General features: G+C 58.4%; 1 protein-coding gene across 1 annotated transcript; it reads right to left on the reverse strand.

The window, feature by feature from the left end:
* Window positions 1–216: 216 nt before the first annotated feature.
* Window positions 217–21,419, reverse strand: MMP15 (matrix metallopeptidase 15). Its single transcript, XM_004264942.3, has 10 exons — window positions 20,410–21,419; window positions 9,729–9,877; window positions 8,937–9,062; window positions 6,861–7,168; window positions 6,363–6,524; window positions 5,175–5,428; window positions 4,675–4,813; window positions 3,523–3,673; window positions 3,275–3,390; window positions 217–2,202 (listed from the first exon to the last, which is right to left on the reverse strand). Exons 1-10 carry the CDS (start codon window positions 20,569–20,571, stop codon window positions 1,745–1,747), a joined length of 2,025 nt encoding a protein of 674 aa, XP_004264990.1. The 5' UTR covers window positions 20,572–21,419; the 3' UTR covers window positions 217–1,744.
* Window positions 21,420–25,552: the final 4,133 nt, after the last annotated feature.

Consider the following 25,552-nt stretch of genomic DNA (forward strand, 5'->3'; position numbering starts at 1 on the left):
GGTCTATTGAGGGCAGCCGCCTCCCACTCTACCCGAGTTCTGCCCCTTCCAGGGCCATCGGGAAGGAGCCCCCGCAGAACTGTGAACGAGGTCTCTTTGGTGTGGTGGGGGGCAAGTCCCCTAATCCCAGCCTGGACCACGCCCTCCCCACCCTAGTCACCTGCAGCCCCTCCAGCTGTAAGCTCCAGCCCAAGGCCTCTTACAAAGGAGGCACACTCGCCGGCCGTAGGATTTAATCAGTGCAGATTATTTACAGAAAGAAACGTATGGGGGTGGACACTGACCCCCTCCCTCCCCGCCCCCCTTGGCTGGCTCACCGGTGGTTCTGAGGATGGAGCGGGGAGGAAGCTGCTGGACCCGCACTGGGGCCAGCCCATGAGGAGCCCCTCCCCGCAGGGGCCTCAGGGATTCTGGGCGGCAGACCTGCTTGCTCAGGGCTGCAGGGAAGCAGAGGGGACAGAGCCGGCTGTACAGTACCATTTCCCACAGCAGCCTCGCCTCCTGCTTACTTTGGGAAGGAAAAGAGGGAGGAATCATCTCCACGCTCAGGGCTGAGCCCAGGACAGGGAGGATCTCCAGGCTACCACTAGTGGGCTCTTCTGGGGGCTCCACAGCCCTGTCCCACAGCCTGTGTGAGGGGATGAGCTGCTGGCCTCTCCCTACCAGTGCCCCTGGGGGACAGGGAGCTGGCAAGGAGGAACACCCGCAGGCTGGTGGGCACGTGTCTGTGGACACCTACCGTGCCAGCCTGGGCGCCCATCCGCCCGTCTCTCCCCGGGAGAGCCAGGACACTGGCAGCTGAGCCTGAGGCTGCTGGGGTTCTGAGACCTCTGAGGATGGTGGTGTGGGTGACAGAGGGAGGGAGGAGGCTCACGGAAAGAGCCCAGTCGGGTCACGGCTCAGAGAGGAGAAAGTGGGCGGGGGTGGAGACCCAGCCTGGGGCCGAGGCTGGTGCTACCCTTGGGGAAGGGGCCTCGGCAGACCCCCTTTGGTCCTTGGTAAGGCAGGCCCAGGGCCCCTTCTCCAGAGAGGGAAGGGGGTGTGGGCTCAAGGGGTCCAGGGGAGCTGGGGGGCTGTTGGCCCTGTGCTGGCCAGGGGCAGGGTAGGTTCTTAGGCACAGGGAACCAGGCTGCTGGAGTTGTCAGAGGTGGGTGGGAAGGAACCAGACCTCAACAGGACTCAATCAGTGGGCCACCTCCCCCTCTGCCCCCTCTGGCCTGGGGCTGCCACCGGGTGAAAGCTCTTTCTAAGACCACAGAGACTCAGAGGGCTGGAGACCAGTTAGGCCCCACCAAGCTCCAAAGCCAGCAGAGCCCTTGGTTCTGGCCCTGGTGCTCAGGCTGAAGCACAGCCCAGCAGTCCTTTGGCCACTCTTCCAGCCGGGCCTTCTGGCCCTCTGCTCCTCTGGCTAAGCCAGAGCGGGTGGGAGCCTAATTCCCTGTCTGGTGCAGAACTACATTTAGAAAACTCTAACCCCCTGCCCTGAGGGACCGCCCTGGTCAGGAAAGTAGGAAGAAATGCTCAATTAGTGTGCAAAAAAAAAAAAAAAAAGATACCTGGGCATAAATAAACAAGGGGACAGGCCTGGCAGGGACGTTAGAGGGCCTGGAGGGGCCCCCACCCAGGGGCTGAGGGAACCACTGAAGGCTCTGGATGAAAGGCCCCAGGAGCTGTCTCAGAACCACAGGTGCAGCCAGCCCGGCCCCTTAGCACCGTGAGGAGCAGGACGGGCTGGTGCGGAGGGTCAGACCCACTCCTGCAGGGAGCGCTTGCAGTAGAGGAGCATGCGGGGCGCGCCCTTGCGCTGCATCTGCACCAGCGTGTAGGTGAGGCCCAGGATGCAGAGCAGCAGCAGCATCGGCGGCACCAGCACCATCACCATGTTCACCGTCCGAGTGACCTCCTCCATCTGCACCACCACGCGGCTGCCCCCGTCCTCGTCCGTCCCCTCCCCGAAGTCCCCCTCCTTGCTGCCGGGGCCCGCCTCGTGGCCCTCCTCACTGTCACCGCCCGCCCCGGGCTCTGCACCCCCGTCAGGGTTGAAGGGCGGACGGGCCACGTCAGGCCATCGGGGCCCCGGCTCCACGTGCTCTTGGCAGCCCATGAAGTCCCGCAGGATGGACTTGGGGTAGCCGGGCTCCATTCGCAGGCGCTCGTTGTCAAACTTCCAGTATTTGGTGCCCTTGTAGAAGTAGGTGTAGGCTGCGAGGGCAAGCAGACCGGAGGGGTGTCAGGCCGGGGCCCACCCACCGGCCAGAGACCTCGAAGAAGACCAGGGCGAGCTGAAGGGGCCCCAGCTTTAAAACACCATCCTTCTCACTTGCTTACCAACTTATAGGAGCCAGACCATGCTCAGAGAAGAACAGGGTTTAGGTCAGGGGCACGACTAGAATCCTGTGCTTCCCGGCTGGGCTGACATTGACTAGGGCAGCGCACAGAAGGGTCCGGTAGCCTGCTGGGTTGTGGGCTACAGTCAGGGGACCCAGGCCTGGCTTCTTCCGGCACCAGAGAGGCCAGTGTCTTGCTCAAGGCCACACAGCCAGCCTGCATCAGACCTGGAGAGGGGACTGATGCCGCCTCGGACCAGATCTCTGGTCTTGGGCACTCCACCCACATCCCTTTTAACTCCAGGAAGGGCCAGGTTTGAACCACCAGGTGCGTCTATACTCAGCTGAGCACAAGGAGGTCAGAGCAGCTGCAGAGTGAAACCATCACGCATGGAAGCTGTGTGACACGCACGGCAGCTGTGTGACCCACCCGAGCATTAGCAAAGCCAGCCGGGTCTCCCCTGAGGCCGAGAACCCAGAGGCTGAGAACCAGGGCTGATGGGTTTTCTTAAACTCACCAGAGACCCTGCTGGAGAAATAAAAGGCACAGCTCCCTGTTGCTCAGTTATAACGACAGAGATCACGCTTCCCTGCCAAGCGGGTAAGGGGGCACCCCGGGAGGACTCCCGCTCCCGTCGCTCTGAGCCAAGCTCACCGCCCACCCCCGCCAGGCTCAAGGCTCTGTGGGGATCGGGGCAGCTCTGAGCACCAGCTCTGGACAAAGGCAGGTCTGGCTGGACTCCGTAACTTCCTCACTGCGGGACTTGGGGCCCTTTACGCAAGCTCTCTTTGGCCTCTGTAAATGGGGTAAATGGTAGTCTGGCACAGCTGTGTCCCCCATGCATTCCATCTCGATGCTGGTGACCTCAGGCAAGCCCTGTTCTCTGTGTATGGAGGAGGGGGGAGGGTGAGTGCTGGGTAGACTGGGAGGGGGCTGGCCCCGGTACCTGCATCGTTGCTCAGGAAGGCCCCTTTAGGGGAGGTGGGGATCCCCTGCCACACGCTGATGGGCTTGGGATAGCCGGGGTCTCCACGCTGCGTGTCCTCATTGAAACGCCAATACCTGTGACCAAAAGCACCGGGCTGCAGGCCAGCTGGGGACTGGAGCCCGGTCCGCACGGGCCATGGGTTCTTTCTGGGCAGGCCTGAGGGTGAGGGCCCAGTGCGGGCCTTTTCCCTTTCGAGGGGTGCTCACCTGTCCTCTTGGAAGAAGAAGGTGTGACCTGTGGGCTCCCACCAGATGGCTGTGTCAATGCGGTCGTAGGGGATACCCAGGCCGTAGCTAGTCAGTGGCTGTGGGTAGCCAGGCTCCAGGTTCGCTTCTCGGAAGAGCCAGTAGCGGCCACCTGTGGGACGGGCGTGGGGGTGAGGACAGGCCTGGGGCCAGTGGGGGTGTGCAGGAAGGGGGCACCGGGAGGGATATTCTGGGCTCCCAAATCTGTTCACATCCATTACCACACTCACCACACACACACACACACACACACACACACACATCCTCGTACACAGGACAGGCACTGATACCTACACACCCATGACAACATACAGCACAACTCACCCTTGCATCACACACAGTGGACACTCATGGACACCTGCGACACACCCATTTACACACATACACATTGCCAGGTCACACCTGTACACACACCACACACAGTCGCACTGTATACGGGCCTCCATTCCCACTTGAACATCCACCCCCCACACAGTTCTTATAGAGAGAGGAAAGAGGGGGAGCCCTGCTTGGCCTCTGGGTCTGGGGGCTGCATCCCTGGGGCACCCCAGTGCATGGCCCAGGGCTCCTTACTTTTAGTGTGGACCCAGCCCTGTCCTCGGGGAGTTCCTGCCTGGTTGAGGCTTGGGCCAGTGGGGCTAGGGACACAGCTGATCCATCAGGGGTGCTGCCCTTGAGGCCCTCCCCAGGAAGGCAGGCCCCAGAGGGGGGGCTGAGGGCAGGGAGCGCCATTGTCTCCACAGACAGACTCAGGAATCCTGCCCCAGAGTGGGCTCGGGGACCCATTCTTATGAGGAAGGGGCAAGGAAGGGGCACAGGATGCAAGGAAGGAGGGCGATGGGGCAGAGGCCCTGTGCGGCAGAAGATGGACACTTGCCTCCAATCAGAGCAGCCTCTGCCACCCAGTCCTTTGGTCTCTGTCTACGTCCCCAACCCCTGCCTTGCTGCCAGAAGGACTCGGCTCCCCCGAGTAAGCCCACAGTGGGCAACAAGACGAGATGTGCACGGTCCTTCCCTCTCCTCCTCCCTCAGTCCCGGCTGGGTCAGAGGTCAGGCCAGAGGTAAGGGCAGGAAGGCCGCCCAGTCCCCTCCCTCCTACCTGCCCCAGCTCACCTTTGAAAAAGACAAAACGCCCATCTTGGCGCTCGTAGGCAGCACTGATGTCACTGGGCAGACCACGCCAGAAGTGCCCGATGGGCATGGGGTAGTTGTCCAGGACCCGGTTGTGCCGGACCCGCCAGAACCAGCGGCCCTGGGGAGGGCATGGGTGTGAGCGAGCATGGCAGGCTTGCTGCCTTGGCCTGGGGGGAGGCCCTCCTCGACCCACCCCTTCCCCGGTCAGGGAGAGTCCAGGGGGAGGTGGCTTAGGAAGCCAGGGCGGCACCAGGGAGAGAGCCTGGGTGGGGTGTGGACTCCTAGGCTTATTGTACGATCCCGGGCAATCCTCTTGTCCCTCAGGCTGGTTTCTTCTTGGTCTAGGGTCTGATGGCTCCCCAGGGGCAGCTCAGTGAAGCAGGGGTGGAGGCGGGGCAAGGGTCTGGGGGAGAAGTGGGAGGGTGCTCTCTGCTCTGAGCCTGGGCCAAGGGGCTGGGGAGGCACAGGCAGGGCCAGACCTTGAACACGAACATCTCCCCACGCAGCACGGCCACTGTGTCAAAGTCCCCGTCGCAGATGTTGGGGCCATACTGGTCGGGCCGCTCCGTGGCTCGAGGCTGGGCTGGGGGGCCTGGCTTTGGGGGCTGCTCCGGCTTCCCGCCTGGGGGAGGTAGCTGAGGGGGTCTGGGGGGCCGGTGGTCTGGCCGGCCTGGCCGCCGGGGGGTCACAGTGGGAAGAGGCCGGGTGGGCTGTGGCTGGCCATCTGGGGTGCCTGCGGAGGGCGGCAGGGGGAAGTGAGGGGGTAGCCCTGGAACTCAGCCAGGATGCCAGGGTCTCCTACTTAGAGCCCTGGGAGCCTGGGGTCCCTAGCCTGGGGAGACCTGTGCTCCATGGGCAGCCCACCCAGGCAAAAGGCCCTATCTGGCCACAGCAGACCCCTCCCCTGCACGGCCATCAGCCCTGGGAGGACCTCCATCCTCCTCCACACAGCCCCTTCCTTGACCTCCCCACACTGGGCTTGGGTCACTGCGCCCCTGAGGCTGCCGCTGGCTCCACCCCCGCTCGGTGATGTTCCCCTCAGGATGCCAGCCTGCTCCAGTGGAGGCTCCAGGAAACAGTGGACACAAGCAGAGGGAAGAACTTGGTTCCCAGGTGGCCAGGAACACAGTGAGGGCTGAGGGTGGGCACTGAGTGTGGCCCTGACCCACCGAAGTGGCCCCCAGGACACCTCCCCACTGGAGGCCTTCTCTGGTGGGGCCTGGTTGCAGTGGGACGGCAGGGATGCCACCTGCCTCAAAGGCACTGGGAAGTGATAAACCAGCAACACTCAGTGGAGAGCCTGGGACAGGCACGGGCTGGGAGTGACAGTGGTAGGAATGGGGGCCTGGGACCCCAGGGACACCCTCGGTCTAATAAGAATATCACTCAGGCTGAGGAGGAAAGGGGGGCAGTGAGGAGCCCTGGGGCCATCATGAAAGCTCTGGGTGAGGGCCTTGAGGGAGGGCCAGGTCCTGGAGTTGGCCAGCCCTGGGTTTGATTTCTAGCACCACCATTTACTCACTGAATGATGTGGACAACCACTAATCCTCTCTGGGCCTCAGTTTCCTCGTCTACAAAATGGGGTAGCAGTAGTAGCTACGCCTCATAGGGCTGGGAGTTGAGAGCAGCGTGCAGAGACCACGGCCACACCCATGCCGCCCGCTCACCGTACAGCTGCTGGATGCCCCGGAGGTCGTCCTCAGGCAGCTGGAAGTTGTCAATGTCCATCCACTGGTAGAATGGTGCCATGATGGCGCTGGGGTTGCTTGAGTGCTCCAGCCCCAGGGCATGGCCCAGCTCATGCACTGCTACCAGGAAGAGACTGTTCCCTGTAGTGGGGGCAGGCAGCACAGTCAGCTCTGACCTGGCCCAGGACCTGGACACCCCAGACAGGGCTGGGGTGGGCTGAGGGGGCCAGAGAGCCTGGCCATGCTTTACTCTTAGAAGAAGCTAAACTGCTCTGACTTCTGGGCCTCTAGCTTCCCCATCTGGAAAATGGGTACGATGATCCCTTCCCTTCCCTACCACCCCCGCTTGGAGATGATGGGCAGGAGACTGAGACCAAGCGTCACTGCTCCCGAGGACTGCACAGGGGATGCTCTCTCCTCTGAGCCCTGAGGCTCCAGCTCACCTCCCCTGTTGTCACCCTGACCAGCTGTTCTCACCATGCAGGTCAGTGCTGGAGAAGGTCCAGGGCTCATCCGCATCGAAATGGGTGTCCCCGCCCAGACCAGGGCCAGGGAAATAGGCGTGGGCCAGAAAGCCACCTGTGCCATCAAACGGTGAGCTGTCGCCGTGGAAGCCAGAGGCAAAGAGTACCATGATGTCGGCCTCCTTCTGCCGCCGCAGCCGGATGTCCTCATAGGGTACCTCCTGGAAGACCAGGGGCGTGGCCTGCTCCCACACGCGGAAGGCCCGACGCACCGCCTCCAGCGAGTGGTACCAGCCCAGCTTCTCCGTGTAGTTCTGGATGCTGCAGGTGGGCAGAGAGAGGTGTGAGTGAACACAGGGCCTGGGGCTGCTGTCCACTGCTAGCACTCACTGGGCTGGGGGCGGGGACACATGGTCTGAAGGAAAGGGGATAAGATCTGAGCTGGTTCACGGACAATGCTCATCAATATCAACGGTTAGTTTACTTTGACATGAATTTAAAAAAAAAAAGAACGAACGTGAAGCCAAGGAATTCATTAGGAGATCACTGAATAAGGTTGCAATGTGCCAAATAAGCTTATTTTAAGAAAGAAAAACATTAAGTAATTAAAAGTATAGGTGACACAGAGCCAAGAGAAAGACCTAGAAAGTGGGATGCAAATGGCTGAGGTTTGGGAAACACAGGCCAAGAGGTTCTGAATGTTGGGCTCCAGGGTCAGGGTGACCTGAGTTCAAGGCTTGGCTCTAACATTTTCTGTGTGACCTTGGGCAAGTGACTTAGTCTCTCTGAATTTTAGTTTCATCACCTGTAAAGTGGGAAAAGGAGGACAGCGCTTTCATCATGGAGCGCCTGGGAGGATTAAATGACTGAACTCAGGTAGAACATGGGCATATATGAGCCTGCACATGACAAAAGCATGATGAAGCCTGTTCAAACTCAGGACTGCTGGCTTCCAGAACATACCTCTTTCCAACATGCCATGCTGTTTCTCTACTACCAATGTTATGCAATTTAGTAGGTTAAATCTATGTATAATTCTAAAAGAGCTCTTTCTCCCCTTATATTTTACCCTACTATGCATATTCTCCTAAAAACAATTCTATCATTCTTGCAGATAAATATTAAGCAAATATACCAGCCCCTAATAATAAGTATCTGTCCTTCTAGATTTCCACTGCCTTGAAGAGTACAGACTAAAGGCAACTCTGCCTCACACTTGACCCAAACAAAACTGTGATGCCTATAAAGGGTACATATTCTGACTTTTTCTTTCTTACATAATTTTATTCTGAGAACATGTAAATGTTAAACATTAACAAGCATCACACACACAGACACACACTCACACACACACAGCATGATGAAGCCTGTTATCTCCCACATAAAGCAGATTAAGAGTCCATGTGCTGGACAGATCTCCATCAAAGATCACGAATCAACTCATGGATCATGAATTCACTCTGGCAGCCTGGGTCTATGCGACCCTGTGGGCTGCTCTTCCTCAGGAGATGGAGCTGCGGGTGGGGTCGTGGCTGGATTGGAACAGGAAGGGGGAACCCTTGGGGCCTGCCACAGAGCTCAAGGCTCAGGGGGGTTTCTTGCCAAAGGACTCAGTGGAAAGGAGGAGGGTGCTTGAACCAGGGTCTGCGCGGGTGACTTGCTGCTTGCCTGCTTGCATCTGCCTGGATTCAGGCACCCCAGTCCTCCCTTACCCTTCAGACGCCTGAAGCCCCCAGTTTGCACTGGTGCAGGAGCCCATCTGGGCAGGTGAGGCCAGCCCTAGGTTGCTGGCGGGTCAGGGGATGGAGGGAAGGAGGACAGAGCAGAAGCAGTTCAAAGGTCCTGCCCTTCTCTGGAGGGAGACTTCCTGGGGTGGGTGGGTGAGTGGGGTGACCGATCTAATCAGCATGGGAGCGGGATTGGCAAGGTTGGATAGCTAGGCCGGACACCCTGCAGTGGGCTGCTGGGAAAGGAAGCCTTCCAGAGGAGCCCACTGGGAAGCCTGAGGCCTCAGGCCAGGCAGAGAGGGGCCAGCTGCTTCTGGAGGGTACCCTGGGGGGACACCACCCTGGGCAGCCAGGTTCCCTACCTGAAGGTCAGGTGGTGGTTGTTCCACTTCCTCCCGGTGAGGGCATAGCGCTTCCGCCGCCGCAGATTGGCTTTCACGTGTACCCCGAACTGGTCTGGTACTCCACAGCGGGGCCGCTTCATCCACCTAGGTGCACAGAGCCTCCCCTCAACACGCCTGCCTGCTGGGCTCTGCCTCTTCCAGGCAGTCCACCGTCTCCCACCCTCCCCCCACTGGCCTCCAGCTGCCCCTTATATGGGTGTGGAGGGGGTGAGGGACTCTCTCAGCTTCGAGCTCCTCATCAGGAAAACGGTAGTGACCTTGTACTGGAAGACTGGGTGCCCAGCAGTGGCTCTGCAAAGGTGAGCCCCTTTTCAGCACTATCACCCAGGAATGGGAGGAGAGTTACCCTGAGGCTTCTTATCCCTGATACCTTATGCTCTGTGTGTGCTCATCAAGGATGTGGCTTTGGGTCACATCACCTCTGCCAGATTCAGAGCAAGGCCTAGCTAGGCAACCACATGTGTGCATGTGTGCTGCACCTCCCCATTCCCATGCCTGTGGCAGACATCACTAATCAATCCTATGCTCCTTGCTGCTGAACTGGGCTTTGGCCTCAGGAGCTTTTTCAACACTAGGCAGCAGGCAGCCATTCCCAACCAATCAGAGCTAGCACGGAGGATCAAGCCATATGCCATCTCTTATCTAGGCCACTCTTTTCTGGAAACTGCACATGCCAAGCCTTCATCAGAGCAGGCCAGAAGGAGGGCAGGTGCCAGTGGGGTCTGGGAATGGCCCGACCGAGGGACTCACGCCTTGGTCTCTTCGTCCAGCACACCCGTGATGGGGATCCCGTAGAAGCGCTGCATCTCGGCGAGGGCCGAGGCCAGGATCTGGGCGGAGCGCATGGTGGACATGTGGCGGCTGGGCTGGGGCAGGTAGCCATAGAGCCGCAGCCAGTTCTGCAAAGGAGAGGCCATGACCTGGTCAGCAGGTTCTGGCTCCGCTACCTCCAAACATGCATGGCCTGCATCCCACCACCTCTCACCTCCACCACCATCACCTCCCGTCACCACCTCCCTCCAGGTGACCATGTGAGCTTCTGTACGCTCTCCGTGCTTCCACTTCCTACGGTCTGTTCTCACACAAGAGCTGGAACAAAAGGCCTTTACAAGTCAGGTCTGGTCAGTCTTCTGTCTAGAACCCTCCAAAGACTTCCCATCTCAGAGGAAAAGCCAATTCTCACAGGAACTACCTCAGGGCCTTTGCACTTGCTCTTCCTGCTGCCTGGAGTGTTCTCCCCACAGAAATCTGCATGGCTCATGCCCTCATTTTCTTCAGATCTCTGCTTCATCACCTTATTGGAGGAGTGTTCTCTGACAAATGCAAAAAAGACACCCATCCGCTGTACCCTGTACTCCCTCTCCTGCTTCCCTGCACTTGCCACCATCTGACACGCTGTATGTTTCACTTAGGTGTTTATTATTTGCCTTCCCCCATTAGGACAGAAGCTGTGTCTCTGAGGACAGTCCAAAGTTGCCGTCCTTATTACTGTGCCGGCCCCTCCAGGGTGGGGCCTTCTACCATTCCAGGCAGACCACTGGGGACCCTACAGGGTTCAGAAGCTCTTGAATTCTCACCAAGTAGGAAAACCCGCCCCTTGGTGCTGCTCCCCAACAGACCCTGAACCTTCCGGAGGGAAAGCAGGTGGGTTCAGGCCGCCCACCCAGGCCCAGGAGGGTGGGACAGGAGGCCTGAAGTCCAGTCTCTGCTCTGCCACAAACTCTCCTCTCCGGGCCTGAGTGTCCTCGTGTGCAAAATGGGAGCCATGGGGTTGTCAGGGGGTGGGGTGAGAGAGATGGACCTGGGAAAAGCAGCTGGGATACAGTGGGGGTGCCCGTCCCCTTCAAGACTTGCTGGGCAAGTCTTTTCATCCATCTACCCCCATCTGTCTGTGTGTCGGCCCACCCAGCCAGCCATCCTGCCAAGTGTTTCTGAGCACCCTGTCTGGTGCCAGGTGCCATGCCAGCTGGAGGCCGTGGAGGAGGCGGCTGAAGTGTCCTGACCTCCAGGGGTTTATTATCTCCTTGGGGAGACCCGGTGCACACGCAGAGTGAGGAATTCACGCTGGCAAGTCTGTGAGCAGACAGGACCACTGCAGTCAAAACCGGTGGACGGGATCCCCAGTGAGCCAAGCTGAGTGGTGGTAAGGAAGGGAACTCTGCCCTGCCCACCTGGTGCTCCCAAGGCCACGAGAACATGGTGACCACTGTGGGAGGCTGGTGAGCAGAGGCAGGGACTGCTGTGGGCCTGGGCTACATGGAAGCATGTCCTTTGAACCCTTCCTTGTCTATCTTTGGTCTCTGGAAACCCCCAGAGTGAGGGGACCTAAAGGCCTGCTCTCTGAGACGCTCTGGAAGGTGAGGGCTGCACATCAAGGGCCCACGGGGCAGGATGGCAGCTGGACATGGTAGTTGCTCTGGGCTGACAGCGATGTGTCAGCTGGCCTGGGCCACGCTCACATCTGTCTGCCACCAGGGTCACATCCAGCTCCAAAGGTACTGGCTTCCCTCAGTGCCACTCGCCAGCCCAGCCCTGGCCCCTGCCCAGGCCCCTGGTATGGATGGGTTGCCCACACAGCCCGGCTCAGCACCGCCCAGGCTGCTGCTGGAGGGAGCGGAGCCTGAGCCAACGAGGGCGGCGCGGGGAGACTGCCAGAGCCTAAGGATGCCCAGCCACAACTTCGAGGCCTCGCAGGACAACGCGGCAGACACCGAGTTGAGAAACGACCACGGCTCTGGGTACAGATCCTGGCCCAGCCACTTTGCTCGCTGTGCCTCAGTCCGTAAAAGGGGGTTGAATCAAGACCTGCCTCATCTCATGGATTTCTGTGAAGATGAAATGGGCAAGTCCACAGGAGCCCTTGGCACTGTGCTGGGCAGGGGAAAGTGCTCAGTCAACATGGTATTAATGACAGAGGCTGGTGGGGGCAGGGGCACTGCCCGGTTGTTCCTAGAGTGGCAGCCTGTTGTGTCGGTCGACAGGGTTGAAGGATCCAGGCTCCGACAAGGCAGCCTTGGGTGGGGGCAGGGCAGCTGGGGGAGGCAGGAGCACCCTGTGGCATCCCCCATGGACCCCCCTCACCCCTCCTGCCCAGGGCTCCCTTCCTTCAGTTCCACCAGACACTGGCAGTGTTACGGGCGCCCTCCCCATTCTTCCCAAGCATGGAAACCTTTCCTGAGGCTCCTGTGTGTCTGTGAAGGGGGATGTCCACCACCTTTAATGGACACGGTTTGCCTGAAGAAGCCTGGAAAGATCTAGAAGGCGAGGCTGTGATGCTCGGCCAGCTCTAACAGTGAAAGGAATCCAGCTGGAGGTGGGGGGAGAACTGGGGCTGCTGCTGACAGATGAGGGCACCTCTATATCACCTATTTGCATAAGGTAAAAATATCCTGGGGAGCGCAATCACAGGCCACCAAGGGACTGATTAGCAGTGTGGCGAGTGACAGGAGGAGGGCAGGGCGGGGGAGGCTCAGGCTGGGGCCCTGGGGAGGGGAGGGAGCTGGGCCTGTCTGCAGTGAAGAGCTCCAGAGCCCGGTGGGGGATGGGGCAGAGGGGCCCCTTCAATACTGGGCACAGCTCAGGGGGCTGACGGGAAAGGCCCGAGGGTGCCTGTGGACCCTCATTCACACAGACAAACACCCTCTGAGTCCCAGGGAAGCCAGAAGCTTCCATCTCGGTATCAGCCAAGGCTTCCTGATGACAAATGTCTCTCGGCTACTGCTGGGTAAAAAGCTGAGGCTGAGGACTGGTGACAAGAGTGGGCTAAGCTGAAATACAGCCTTGGCCCAGAGCAGCTAAGGCCCCGGAAGACAAGGAGCTGACTGAGCCCGCCTGACGGGCAACACGCCAGTCAGTCTACACTGCCCGCGGGGCTGGGGCTTTTCTTTCCCCCAGTGTCCAGAAGTTTCTCATCACCTTACTGCTCTGCTAAGTTCGACAAGCCCTGGGGGTGGAGGGGAAAGACCATGGGGGGCACAGGAGCATGGCAGGTGCTGCCCTAACTCCAGCCTCCTGAGGGGCTCTGCAGCCCTGGGACAAAAGCGGGAAGCAATTCCCAAGGTCATGACTGACCCCTGGTCTCAAAGTCGGGGAGGGGCTGTGCTCAAGCCCCTGCTGCTCCTACCGGTAAAGACTGTCCCTTCCATAAGGTATCTCCTCCTTCCATAAGGTGTCTCCTTTTCTGTCCGGTCACCTCGAGTCTCACAGGTGGGGTGAGCCAAGCAGTGAAGCTCTGTTGCTCAGCTGGGGAAACTGAGGCTCAGGGAGGTCAGTAAGCAGCAGAGTGGTGGGCCCTCCTCCATGAGGACCACTGTCCAGTGGGAGGCAGGTAAGTGTTCTGCAGAGAGCGCTCTGGGCCACGAGTCCCCCTCCTGCCTGCAGCCCAGGGAGGGAGGCCGCTGCAGGAGACCCCACCCACCCTGGTTCTTTCAGCCATTTCTTTCTCAAGCTCCAGTCCCCATCCTGTAAGTGTGTGTAGAGGCTTCAGGTGAGTGGTTGGCCCCAGGCAAAGAGATGTAGAGCCATCAAGAGTCTGAGGGGGAATTCCTGGCCCCCTGGCCCCTAGGAGAGGACACAAATGCAGCAGCCAGGGGCTGAGAATCTGCTGGAGGCCAGACTGTCCACTCTCGTCACCCCATTCAATGCTCACAAGTACCCCATCCCCATTACACAGACAGCAAGTTTCAGAGAGGGTGAGGGGCCCACCCAGGGTCACGCAGCTGGTCTATGGCTAGAACCGGAGCCCATAAGCAGTGCTATTGGACCAGGCTGTTTGTGAAGCAGTAGCAGCTCCTCTGGGCCTGAGGCAGGTGACACTGGGCTCTGGCCCTTCTCGGGAACAGCGCCCAGCACGGCACTGGGGGAGGGCGCCCAGCCCTCCCCACACTCCACATCTCCGGCTGGGTCTGGGCGCTGGGCCACGTCAGCAGGGCTGCCCCCCAGGACTGCCGAGACAACCCCGAGGCAGGCCCTCCCCACGGGGTGGGCGTGTCTGGGAAGGAGCTGCCCGATCAATACTGTGCATTAAGCAGCGGTGGGGGCAGGGTGAGCGTGCTGCTGCAGACGCATCCAGCTCCTTGGGGCTCAGACAAAGCAAGCCGCCTCCCACCCGGCCTTATCAGACCCTGTGCGATAAGAAAAGTCTCTCCTGGCTCTGCTTTGCTTCACTCACCCACGGCTCTCTCTGCAGGCCAAGCAGACCCTAGCAGGGCTGCCCAGACAGGCACAAAAGGTGTCTTGTCAGGCGCGCCAGCGATGGACGCAGACCTTTCATGGTGTGCTGAGGTCCTCACTGTGCCCGCAGACGGCATAGCTAGTCCGAGGCCAGGGAAGAAAGGGGGCGCCAAGCCAGCCCAGCCTGTCCTCAGTGGATCATTTACTCCCTTTAGAGGCAGCATAGTCCATATTTAAGCAGTTCTGGAAGAACACACTTGCTCATTTGGGGCTCAAATCTAACCCACCCCCCAAGATGGGAAAGTTGCAGGTGGGGAAGGGGCTCTGGGTGGTGGGGAGAGCAGGCCGGGTGGGGGACGTCCAGCCAGGGAAGCAGGAAGGAAGTGGACGCCACTTCTTTACCCTGTGGCCTCCCAGCCTGCCCCGCACTCCTTAACCCGGAGGGAAAAGCAGCCGGGTCCTTCGGCCAGTGGGCGGGCAGGGGTGGGGAAAAGGGTCCTGTTTGCTAGTGGTTTCGGGCTGGCCGAGGGCCAGGCCTGGGGCCTCACCTGGAAACCCCCTGTAGGTGTTGTCTCTTACATGGGGCTGCTTTCCAGGCAGAGCCTGGGTGGCTGGACAGGCAGGGGTAGGGCTCCAGGCTCACTTGCTTGGGGGCGGGCCCTGGCTCTACCTCCACACCCTCCTTCCCACCTGGCTCAGGCCCAGCAGGCTCCTGCCTGGCGGCACTTCCAAAGGATGACACCCTGGGCTCTGACCTGTAGCCTTTAACCCAGCTTGGGGGCTGGGAGCTCAGGCTCCTCTGCCACCACCCAGGCTGGGGAATCGGGTAATGTCTCTCACCTCAAGGTCTCAGCTTCCTCTTCTGTACAATGGGGTCATGACTGCACCTAAACTTACAGTTAATACAGGATTAAATGTGAAAATGCTTATAAAACACCCCTAGGCCCTGCCCAGGATAGCACCAAGTATGTTGAAGGTGCTCAAAAATAACACTTGATCCTCCATGGGCCCCACGTGAGGGGCATCGTACATAGCATTCGGCATTTTACACATAAACGCACTGAATTTCCCCAGTAACTCTATCCAGTAGATACTATTACTAGTCTCATTTTGTAGACAAATGAGAAACTGAGGCTCAGATGGGGTCAGTGACTTGCCCACAACAGCAAATGCCATGTGCTTCTCATGGTCACTGTATTTTGTCACCATTTTGTAAGCGCTTCCTATGTACCAGGCGCCAGGCCCATGTGTGGTGGACACGAAGCTGGGCTCCCACCCCTCTGGGGGGTGGGGGAAGCTGCTTCTGGGAGGACCAGGTGGTGTCCAGGGCTAAGGGCAAATCCTAGAGAGCAGTTCCAGACCCTGACCTCCAGGCTCCGTGGCTGTGGGGCATCTTTTGAGGGCTGGCTGATGGCTGGGATTCAGGTCCCCATCTGTCTGTCCAGATACTGGAGGTTGAGTTGGGTCTTTTTGCTCATTTCCTGCTATTCCCACAAGGGAAATGGGATCTGGTTAAGAGGCATCCCTCTTTGTCTCTCTGATCCAGGACCATCTCATACATCTCTGCTGTACCTGCCCAGGGCTGCAAAATCTGTACTACCTCCCCTAAAGGGCTCAGGCATCCCCAGAACCACTGTTCTTCTGGGGAACGGCCTCATATGAGCTCTAACTCAGCAGGGGCTTGTCCAGTCAGAAGGCACCTACTGTGTGCCTCAGGCCTGGAGTGTTCAGCTACCTGCAGGGTCCCAGGTCCTCACATTCATCTGTGGACTCCTCCCTGGGCCCTCTTTGAGCTGGAGAAGGATCTAAGCAGAGAGCCCCCAAGCCCTCTCTGCTTCTGCTAACTCACAGAACACATCTCCATGCCCAGGGCAGAGCTGACCATGGGGCTTGACCCCTGCCCGAGTGGTCAGCTGTGTGAACTACACGAATGTTGGGACGATACTGAAGATGCCAACGGCCTTAATCCACCCTGGCTGCTATAACGAAAATACCATGAGCTGGGTGGCTCATAACAATATTTATTTCTCACAGTTCTGGAGGCAAGAAGTTCAAGATCAGAGCGACAACATGGTCTGGTTTGGTGAGGGCTCTCTTCCTGGCTGCTAACTTTTTGCTGTGCCCCCACATGGTGGAAGGGGCAAGGGAGCTTTCTCAGGAAGTTTTAATTATCTTTTTTTTTAAATTTATTTATTTAATTTACTTTTGGTTGCGTTGGGTTCCACATTGCTGCACACGGGCTCTCCCTAGTTGCCATGAGCGGAGGCCCCTCTTTGTTGCAGTGTGCAGGCGTCTCACCGCGGCGGCCCCCACGCACTGCGGAGCATGGGCTCCAGTAGTTGTGGCACGTGGACTCAGTAGTTGTGGCTCGCGGGCTCTAGATCGCAGGCTCAGTAGTTGTGGCACACAGGCCTAGTTGCTCCGCGGCATGTGGGATCCTCCCGGACCAGGGCTCGAACCTGTGTCCCCTGCATTGGCAGGCGGATTCTCAACCACCGCACCACCAGGGAAGTCCCCTCAGGCAGTTCTTATAAGAGCACTAATCCCACTTACGAGGGCTCTGCCCTCATGACCTAATCACCTCCCAAAGGCCTACAGCACCAACTTTAATTGGAGGTGGGAAGCAGTGGCCACCACTACAACCACCGCAAGCTGGCCTCAGGCAGAAGTCAAACTTCCAGCTGGGCAGAGGCGTCGATGGCAAGGGGCATCTGGACCAAGCAACAAAGGGGGCATGGAGGAGTGACCAGAACCAAGTGCTTGGCAGGGAGAGGATTTTCCTTGCCGGGCAGCATTGCTATTCTGAATTGGCATCAGAGAACATGGGTAGTATTTGGAGGGATTTGCAGGAAGTCTTCTAAGGGGGGTCTGGGTGTGTTTCTAGGTTGCTTCCTCTCCACCCTCCTTGAGGTGGGGCAAAGGAAGGCGTCTTGAGTCCAGGGGTCAGAATGGGCAGGCCAGGTGATGCACACACATGGAGCACACACTGGGCTGTTCTCTGCAAGGAGGAAGCTAACTGACTGGACCCCAGGGCAGACCTAACACAGGGCCCCGGCAAAGGGCTGGGCATGAAGGGCACAGCGCAGTCGGATCCCAAGTGCCTGGCAGCACCAGTCAGCCCAGTTCTCTCTGGGTTTTGAAATAAAGTATGGAGAGCAGTAGCTTGTTAGTGATAAGAGGAGAACAGATTAAAAAGCAGAGAGGGAGAAAGAAGGCGAGAAGATTCAGCTTCTGTAGGTTCCCAAAGACAAGCCCTCACATTAACCCCTTCTCTTCGCAGGTGGGCACGGGGGCCCCTGCTGCTTCTGCTCCAGTTAGGAAAGGGCACTAACAGGAGCACACGGTGGGGCCCCAGCGGCCAGCATGGAGGCGCGGGCAGAGACTGGAGCACAGGAAGCCTGGGGCTGCGGCGCCACAGTCAGACCTGAAGGTCAAAAGCAGAATTCCAGCTGACTCCTACCCCTTTTTTTGCTCTCCTGCTAAGCTGCCAGGTAGGGGCAAGGAGGTGGGTGTGTCCATGTTTTAGTGGCAGTGGCGCCACACCTTTGAACTCTAGCGGCCTGAGTCACCTCCATGCGGAGGCGTGGGTGGGCTGAGGGCCTAGAGGTGTGTCTGGGGGGTAGGGGGAGCTGGGGAGAGCCAAAGCTTCTCTGGTGAAAAATCAAAGGCACTTAAGTGGAGTATGCGCTACAGCCAGAAAGAGCAAGACAGAAATCTGAAGGCGGGCCTGGACTCTCAGGTCAGCGAGGCCAGGAGCTGCAGCTGGCACCTCAGTCAGGTGGGGCCTGGGTCTATGTGGGCCAGAATGGCTGGAGACTGGGACCTGACAGCCAAGGGAGGGAGTGGGACAGGGCAGAGTAGCTCAGTGGTGGCTTCCCCAAGGAAGACAGCCTTCTCCAGGCTGAGGCCTGGCAGGCTGCCGGTGTCTACTGGCTCCTAGTACACGTCTGATTCCTTAGTCTGATGAGATGCCTCTGGTTTCTGCCCTGGGAGGGAGAGAGAGGGAGAGGGGCTGGCCTTGCCTCAGTTTCTAAGCTGCTCAGAGACAGTCCCAGCCATTGACCTGGCTGGAGGTCTGGAGCTGTGGTCAAGGACCAAAACCCTTCTCCAAGGGACAGAGCCTCTAGAAACAGGGTGCAGCCAGGCCCAGGAATCTCTGATGCTGGTTCTTGGTTAGCATGGACCTGGGGACAGTTTTCACAGCCTCCGGGCAAATGCGCTGGCTGCTGTAGCGATTTGACTCTTTAGGCCCAGATCCGGCCAGACTTGATGGGACTCCATGGAACAGCCTGTACTCCAAAGCCAACTCTAGGCTCTGGGATAGCCCACCGGTCTCTAATCCTGCGTCTACCTTGGCTTCCAGCGCTCAAGGGTGCCCTGTACTTTCCAGAGTTTCTTCCCACAATAGCCCAACCCAAGTTTCTCCCGAGGGGAGGGGCTGCAGGTCAGTCACAGAATCCCTAGTCAGTGCCACACAGGCATAGGGCCATGGCCATGGTCTGTGGCCCAGTGCAGGCCCTGGGCTTTGGGTACTCCCGCAGCTGGGAGAGGAGGAGGTGATGGAGGAGCAGAAGCAAAGGAAAGAGAGAACGAAGGCCCTCAGACCACAGGTCCCAGTGCCCCAGCTCCTGGCCATCTAAAATGCCAAATCACAATGCCTGGCTACCAAATTCCAGTTTGGTCTGCAATTGCTTTCTGTGTGGAGATGCCGTTTCTAAGTATAGATTATAAACTCCTCGGGGGTGGGTCTATGACTTGCAATTCTTTGGTATTCAACTCCAGAGAGTGGCAGGTGGGCCCAAACAGCACTCTCTGCCTAGTACCTGGATGCAGGCTGAGGGGCAGTCCCCACCAGCAGGGGTCCCCAGTAAGCCCCTGCCTGCCTGCCTGTGTGAATCGGGGGTGGGGTGGTGGAGCTGGACTGGGGATGGCCTGGGGTCCCACTCTGCCTCCTGCCAGGGCCTGGCTCCCGGTAGCTTTCCCTGGCCAGGCCGAAGAGGGAGGGCAGAGCAGGTGGGGAACTGGCTGGGAGGTGTAACTTGAGCTGGGAGGAATTCCCTGCCCTTCCTCAGTGCTTTTATTAAAGTAGGGCGGGGAAGGGCAGGCTTCCATCGGAAAAATCTCCCAGGCAGCCGGGGAGGTGGGGAAGCCGCTGAGAGCTGGGAGGGAGCACCGGCCGGGCTGCAAATAGAAACATCACTCAGGGCAGCAGCCCGGACGGCAGGAGGCTCCAGGCCGGCGCAAGGGCACCGAGGCCCGAGCCTACCGGGGACGCGCTGAGGGGGGTGTCTCCCCACCATGCCAAACCTCTCCCCTTCTCCTGGGCGGGGAGCAGGGTCTTAGAAGTCGGGAAAAAACGTCTACGCTTTTGCTCTGGGTCAACGGAGCTAGTGCCCTCACTGTCCCTAATCCGGAGGACGGCGCTCGGCGACCCCATGGAGCCGGGGGCGCTGGCTGGACGCAGCTCTGCGCCAGGAGGCGGCGCCTAATCACCCACGGGACCGCTCCAGAGATGGGCCCCGGTAGGGACGTCTGCCGGGCTCCTGGTGAAAAAATGTTCGGGGTCCACCCTCTTCGGCCCGGGCCTTGGCGTAGGGGCGCTGGTGGAGGAAGCGCCGGGTGAGACCGGGTCTCCCTCTTAGATGCCATCTGGCCGTGGCGCGGCTTGCGCGCAAGAGTCTGAGAAAGTCGCCAAAGCGCCCCCTCAACCCGAATGGGCTACCTCAGAGGTTCGTACCCCCTCCCCCTATCCCAGCCCGCCGCGCGAGGCTCAGTGTCACCCAAACTAGAGTCTATCTAGGCGGGAGCGCTGCCTGCTGTGCCCAAGACCCCCCCACACACACACAGAGCAGCCCCCTTCCCATTCGCAAAGAACGTCACCGTGCGTCCGCAGAGCTCTCGAGGAATCAGGAGTCCGGTAGGGAGGGAAGGAGAGGAGCAAGGGCTGGGGGCGGCAGAAGCGGCTCCCGGGACGCGGGCTGGGAAGGATCAGTGCCCAGGGCGGGGCTGTAGGGGTAGAGAGCGGGCGCAAGCCCTACGCCCTCCAGGGTTTGGGAAGAGGTGCACCACCAAGGGCTAGCTGGGGAGGGGCAGCTTGCCGGGTCCCCTTTCTTCCCCGCCCCCAACTCCGGGACTAGGGTTCATCTCCGCGCCCTTCCTCTCCACGCTTCAGGCTGCGGGCGTGGCTTCCTTCCCACCCCAAGTCCCCCAGCCCCAAGTCCTCCAAGCCGTGGCAAAGGGACTGGGCGAGGGTCCTTACCTCGGCATTGACTTCTGCGTCCTCCGCCGCTGCGCCGCGGCCCAGGCAGCCCAGAAGCACCAGCAGCAGCGGCAGCAGTCGCGGCCGCGCAGCCGCCTCCCGGCCGCTAAGGAGACTGCCCGCCCAGCCCGGCCGTCCGGGCGCGCTCCGGTCGCTGCCCATGCTTCCGGCGACCGGCCTGGCCCGGGGCGCTGCTGCACGCGCGGCTCGCCCGCTCGCCGGGTCCACGCACGCGGCTCGGAAACTTGCGACGCTCCCTGGCTCCCCGCCCGGCGGGCGCGAGGCAGACCTCCCGGTCCCGGCCACCGCGGAGCCGCTTAGGTCTCCTCGGCAAATTCCCACGCCCGAGGAAAAGCGGGCCGGGCAGGGCCGGGCGCGCGGAGCCTGCCCACGGGGGAGAGGGCGGGCCGGAGCCGCCCGCCGCGGGGTCCTGCAGCCTCGGCGCCCGCGGCCCGGCTCTCGAGAGCAAGCGCAACTCCTGAGCCTTTGTCTGGCTCAGCGCTCCGGCCGCCCGGTCCCGCGGCGCCCCCTGCGCGCCCAGCTCCTTCTGTCCATGTCCGGGGCCAGGCGCTGCCCAGAGCGCGCGCCTCCCGCCCGTGGATCCTGCTCGCCCCGCGCCCGACCGGGCCCGGGTCCCCGCGCAGCCCAGGGATGAGGCGCAGGGAGCCGGTCGGAGCGAGTGAGCGAGCCAGAGAGCCGGCGCCAGACGTTCCCGGCGAATTCCGCACAACCCCGAGCGCTCCCGGCCCTCCTCCCCGCGATGCACTACCGCCGCTCTTAAAGGGCCAGTGCTCTCGTGGCGGGCGGACCCAGGCGGGGTCCGGGGGCGGTACCTCAGCCAGAGGCTTCTTGGTAGCAGGTGCCGGCGGTGGAGCCGGACAGGCGACCCTTTTACTCTTCCCAGACGGCGGGAATCCTCCCCAGTCCGCCCCCGTCACTCCCCTCCTTGCTTTTGGGGAGCTGGGTTGACCCCCAAGAGACCCGCCCCACAGAGGGAGGGGCAAAAAGGAATGAAGACGCCTCTTTCTCCCGCCTAGTGGGTGGGTGGGGACACTGAGGCAGCGGTGAGCAGGGAGAGCCGAGACGGAGAGACCCAAGTGTCTGGTCTTAGGCTAAAAAAAAGGAAAAAAAAGATAAAAATCTAGAGATTTGTTGGCCTGAGGTCTCTTTTCAAAAGCCTCAGGGTGTCTTTGGCCCTTCAGGACTTTTCTCAGTTGCCAAGTGAAGCGTTGGGTACCTTGGATGGGCAGTGCCAAGCGACAGAGACGCGGTTGCAGTCCTGGGTTGCCACATACTTGCTGTATGCAGGTGGGCAAGTTACTTAACTTTTCTGAGCCTCCAAGTCCTTATCTGGAACGCAGGGCAAAGGGCTGGGGTGGGGGGTTAGATATACTTCTGGCTGCTGGCCTAGCACACATTAGGTGTCCGAGCAAAGAACACTATTTTGTGCAAATGAAATGTGACAATGCAGCCCCACAGGGTGCTGGGCGGGTGGGCAAAACTCCCCGCAGAGCGGAGCTTAAAGTGCTAGTTTAATTCTATTCCAAGAGCGGCTTGAGATCCGGTCGGTTTGGATGCTGAAGGCTTGAGGTGGGAGGCCTGTGTCTAAGGTCCACAGAGGCTGCGCATCCAGACCAAGGGAAGTCCGGGAGGGGCAGAGTCCTGAGGTGAAGGCCCCCGCGGGAGGGCAGGAGGGCGGAGACCGTCCCCCTCCGACGCCACCTCCCAGCCCCGGAAATGGGAGCTTTCCTTACCTGAGGGCGGGTTTCCCTAACGTAAGCCCTCAGGTCGCCCGGCAGGCCTCACGTCCTGGAAATCCACAGAGATCTGGCAGAGCTTCAGAAATGGCCTGTTCACCGACCTGCCAGGTGAAGAAAAAGAGCCCTGTTAAAGAGAACAGGCAGTAAAGTGATGAAGATAGATTTTATTAAAAAAAAAAAAAAAAAAAGATTGCAATAGAGACTCCGATATAGAACTGGGCCTGATTCAAAATACAACTGGAACAAGTGGGGATTTACTGCCAAGGAGCAAGTGGGGGGCGGGGTGGCATTGGTGGATGGAAAATTACTAAGGGGAGACATCAAGTCTGGGGGGATTCTGGCTGAAGGCAGGTGAGGGTGAACAGATATCCCCTGGGGCATAGTGGGGATGCTGCGTTTGATCAGATATCAAGGGTGGGGCATTCAGCTAAACTGACTTAGCAAGATTCTTGCCAAAACTGGATTCTGGAAGGAAGTACAGAGATGGGTTGTGTTGGGGAGAAGGTTCAAGGGAGACTGACTAAAGTTTGGTTAAGCAAAGGGTCTTTTTCACTTCCCACTTTTATTCAAGGGAAGGAGAGGCATTCTTTCCTCTGATCAATATACATCCATTTCTCATTTTATTGCTTTTTATTCATTTAGAACCAGCTGAATCATCTGTTGAGACTTGATGGTTGCTAATTGCTGTACTGTAGGATCCACAGACATTTGATGAGAGGAATACCTTGAAGATAAATGGAAAGATGAAGGTTAGAGGCTGAATTGGTCCTTGTGCCCAACTTTGGAGACCTTCAGGGATCTACCAGAAGTCCCAGGACCTGTTGTCCTTCCTCAGTGGGTGGTGTCAGCGCGACTGCGGTGATGCACACATTTCTTCGTTCACAGCTCGAACCTTCCTGGTATGGCAGAGATGTCAGGTAGATTGCTGAGGACAAAGGTGCAGCAGTTGCTTCCAACCACTGTACACGTGCCCCCTTTTTGGGTCGTATCAAGGGCAATGCAGGTATGGAGAATAGCACACTGGGTTTCTCATTGTTGGTGAGTCACTGATTTCAGGCCAGTGGTGATGTTATCTGGGGACAGGGTGAATTGCTTCAGCAATGAGTAGATGATTCTGTCATTGAGTCAAGCTTCTTTTGTTTTTATTCATCTTTTAAAAAAATTATTTATTTAGTTTTGGCTGCGCACGGGCTTTCTCTAGTTGGGGTGAGTGGGGGCTACTCTTCGTTGTGGTGTGCGGGCTTCTCATTGCGGTGGCTTCTCTTGTTGCAGAGCATGGGCTCTAGGTGTGTGGGCTTCAGTAGTTGTGGCACGTGGGCTTCAGTAGTTGTGGCACATGGGCTTTGGTAGTTGTGGCATGTGGGTTTCGGTAGTTGTGGCTCATGGGCTCTAGAGCACAGGCTCTAGAGCACAGGCTCAGTAGTTGTGGCACACAGACTTAGTTGTTCCGCGGCATGTGGGACCTTCCTGGACCAGGGCTTGAACCCGTGTCCCCTGCATCGGCAGGCGGATTCTTAACCACTGCGCCACCAGGGAAGTCCCGAGTCTAACTTCTTGAGCCAGGCTATAGATTCCTGGGAATGGTACCCAAAAGGTGGCAAACTGTTTCCCCCAAAATAGTGAGGTCGTGGATGGAATGTAGGCCCAGTTCCGTAGCTGTTTTTTTCTAAATTGTCTCCCCGGGAACCAAGATCATCTACAATGATCCTGGATACCTTTTGTTCCTACAATGAGAGGAGATGAACCTGAGGGAGTGAGTGATTGTTTTAGAGACAGTTTAAGAGAGGAAGGAGGTTGTGGGGAATAGAGTAAGATGAAGGGATTGGTAAGATTGGCAAGGTAGAAAGATCTGGCCCAGTTGGCAAGTAACAGCCAATAAACTTGGGTTCCATGCACAAAATAAGAATCATCTGGAGTTAGCGAGGGGCCATAGAGATAGTTATCTGATGGCTGAGGGTAACCAAAGGGTGCTAAATTTAGGGTAGGGAAAAGATTTGTTTGAAGGTAGTCGTGTGGGGTTGGTCTGGGTCCCAGAAATTAGGCTGGGAGGGGCAGTGGGGTCATTGCCACTCATGTGAGGGATATCCAGGGTTCCTATAGTGGCTTGGGGGTTTTATATTTGATCTAGTGGCAGCTAAGGAAGTATAATGGTGAATGCTCACTCTCAGAAGGGAGCCTGTGGTAAAATGACGATGGCAACAGACTTGACTCTTGTGAGGATAGACTGGAATAGGTGCAGGGGTTTCTTACAGTATAAAATGGTGGAGGGGTGACTTCCCTGGCGGCCCAGGGGTTAAGACTCCGCACTTCCATTACAAGGGACATGGGTTCCATCCCTGATCGGGCGGGGAACTAAGATCCCGCATGCCACACAGAGCAGCCGGAAAAAAAAAAAATGGTGGAGGGAAAGAGAGGGAGGGTTTTAGCAAAATAGATATCCTGATTGATCAAGGGATCTGGGAAATGCCAGATCAGATGTGCGCACAGGAAAGGGAGGACAGTACCAATAGTCTGTGGCGTTAATGGAAGTGGCAACTAGTTTAGCCAAGCTTACAGGTTCTGTGGGCAAAATAGTCTTGCTGAGAGAGGGAAAAGCAGGGCGTGGAAGAGGAGCAGGAACTCATAAATTTAGAAATGAAGGTGGAGACTCATCTCAGGTGAGGAAGTCATAGTTAAGGCAGAAGGTTATTGTGGGAAGAGCAGGAGGGTCTCCACGCAAATGCTAAGAGTAAGAAGCAGAGGAGAAAGGGGAGGGACCCAGGTGGGTCTTGTTTTGTGGTCTTGAGTGGAAATTGACTCCCTCCTGACCTCATTTACTGTTCCAAGGTTCTTGGGGCAACTCTCTGCTCTGGCTGTCATCTGCTTATGGAGGCTCTCAACAGAGACCCGGTTTGAAGTCCCACTTGGAATACTTCCACAGTCTGATTTTTTTTTTTTTGCCGTATGCGGGCCTCTCACTGTTGTGGCCTCTCCCGTTGCGGAGCACAGGCTCCGGACGCGCAGGCTCAGCGGCCATGGTTCACGGGCCCAGCCGCTCCGCGGCATGTGGGATGTTCCCAGACCGGAGCACGAACCTGCGTCCCCCACACCGGCAGGCGGACTCTCAACCACTGAGCCACCAGGGAAGCCCTGTATTTCTTTAAAAAAAATTTTTATTTTATTTTATTTTTATTGAAGTTTAGTCAATGTACGGTAATATTATGTAAGTTATGGGTGTATAGTATAGTGATTCACAATGTTTAAAGGTTACACTCCATTTATGGTTATTATAAAATATTGGCTATATTCCCCACGTTGTACAATATATCCTCGTAGCTTATTTTATACCTAATAGTTTATACCTCTTAATCCCCTACCTGTATATTACCTCTCCCCCTCCCCTC

Source organism: Orcinus orca, chromosome 20 (genome assembly GCF_937001465.1).
Source record: "Orcinus orca chromosome 20, mOrcOrc1.1, whole genome shotgun sequence".
NCBI lineage: Eukaryota > Metazoa > Chordata > Mammalia > Artiodactyla > Delphinidae > Orcinus > Orcinus orca.

Coding starts and splice junctions, on each gene's coding strand:
- MMP15 (XM_004264942.3), bottom strand. CDS start 20,571: ATGGGCAGCGACCGGAGCGCGCCCGGACGGCCGGGCTGGGCGGGCAGT. Junction 3,674..4,674: donor GCGTTTTGTCTTTTTCAAAG/GTGAGCTGGGGC, acceptor CCCGTCCCACAG/GTGGCCGCTACTGGCTCTTC. Junction 2,203..3,274: donor CTTCCTGAGCAACGATGCAG/GTACCGGGGCCA, acceptor TTGCCCTCGCAG/CCTACACCTACTTCTACAAG.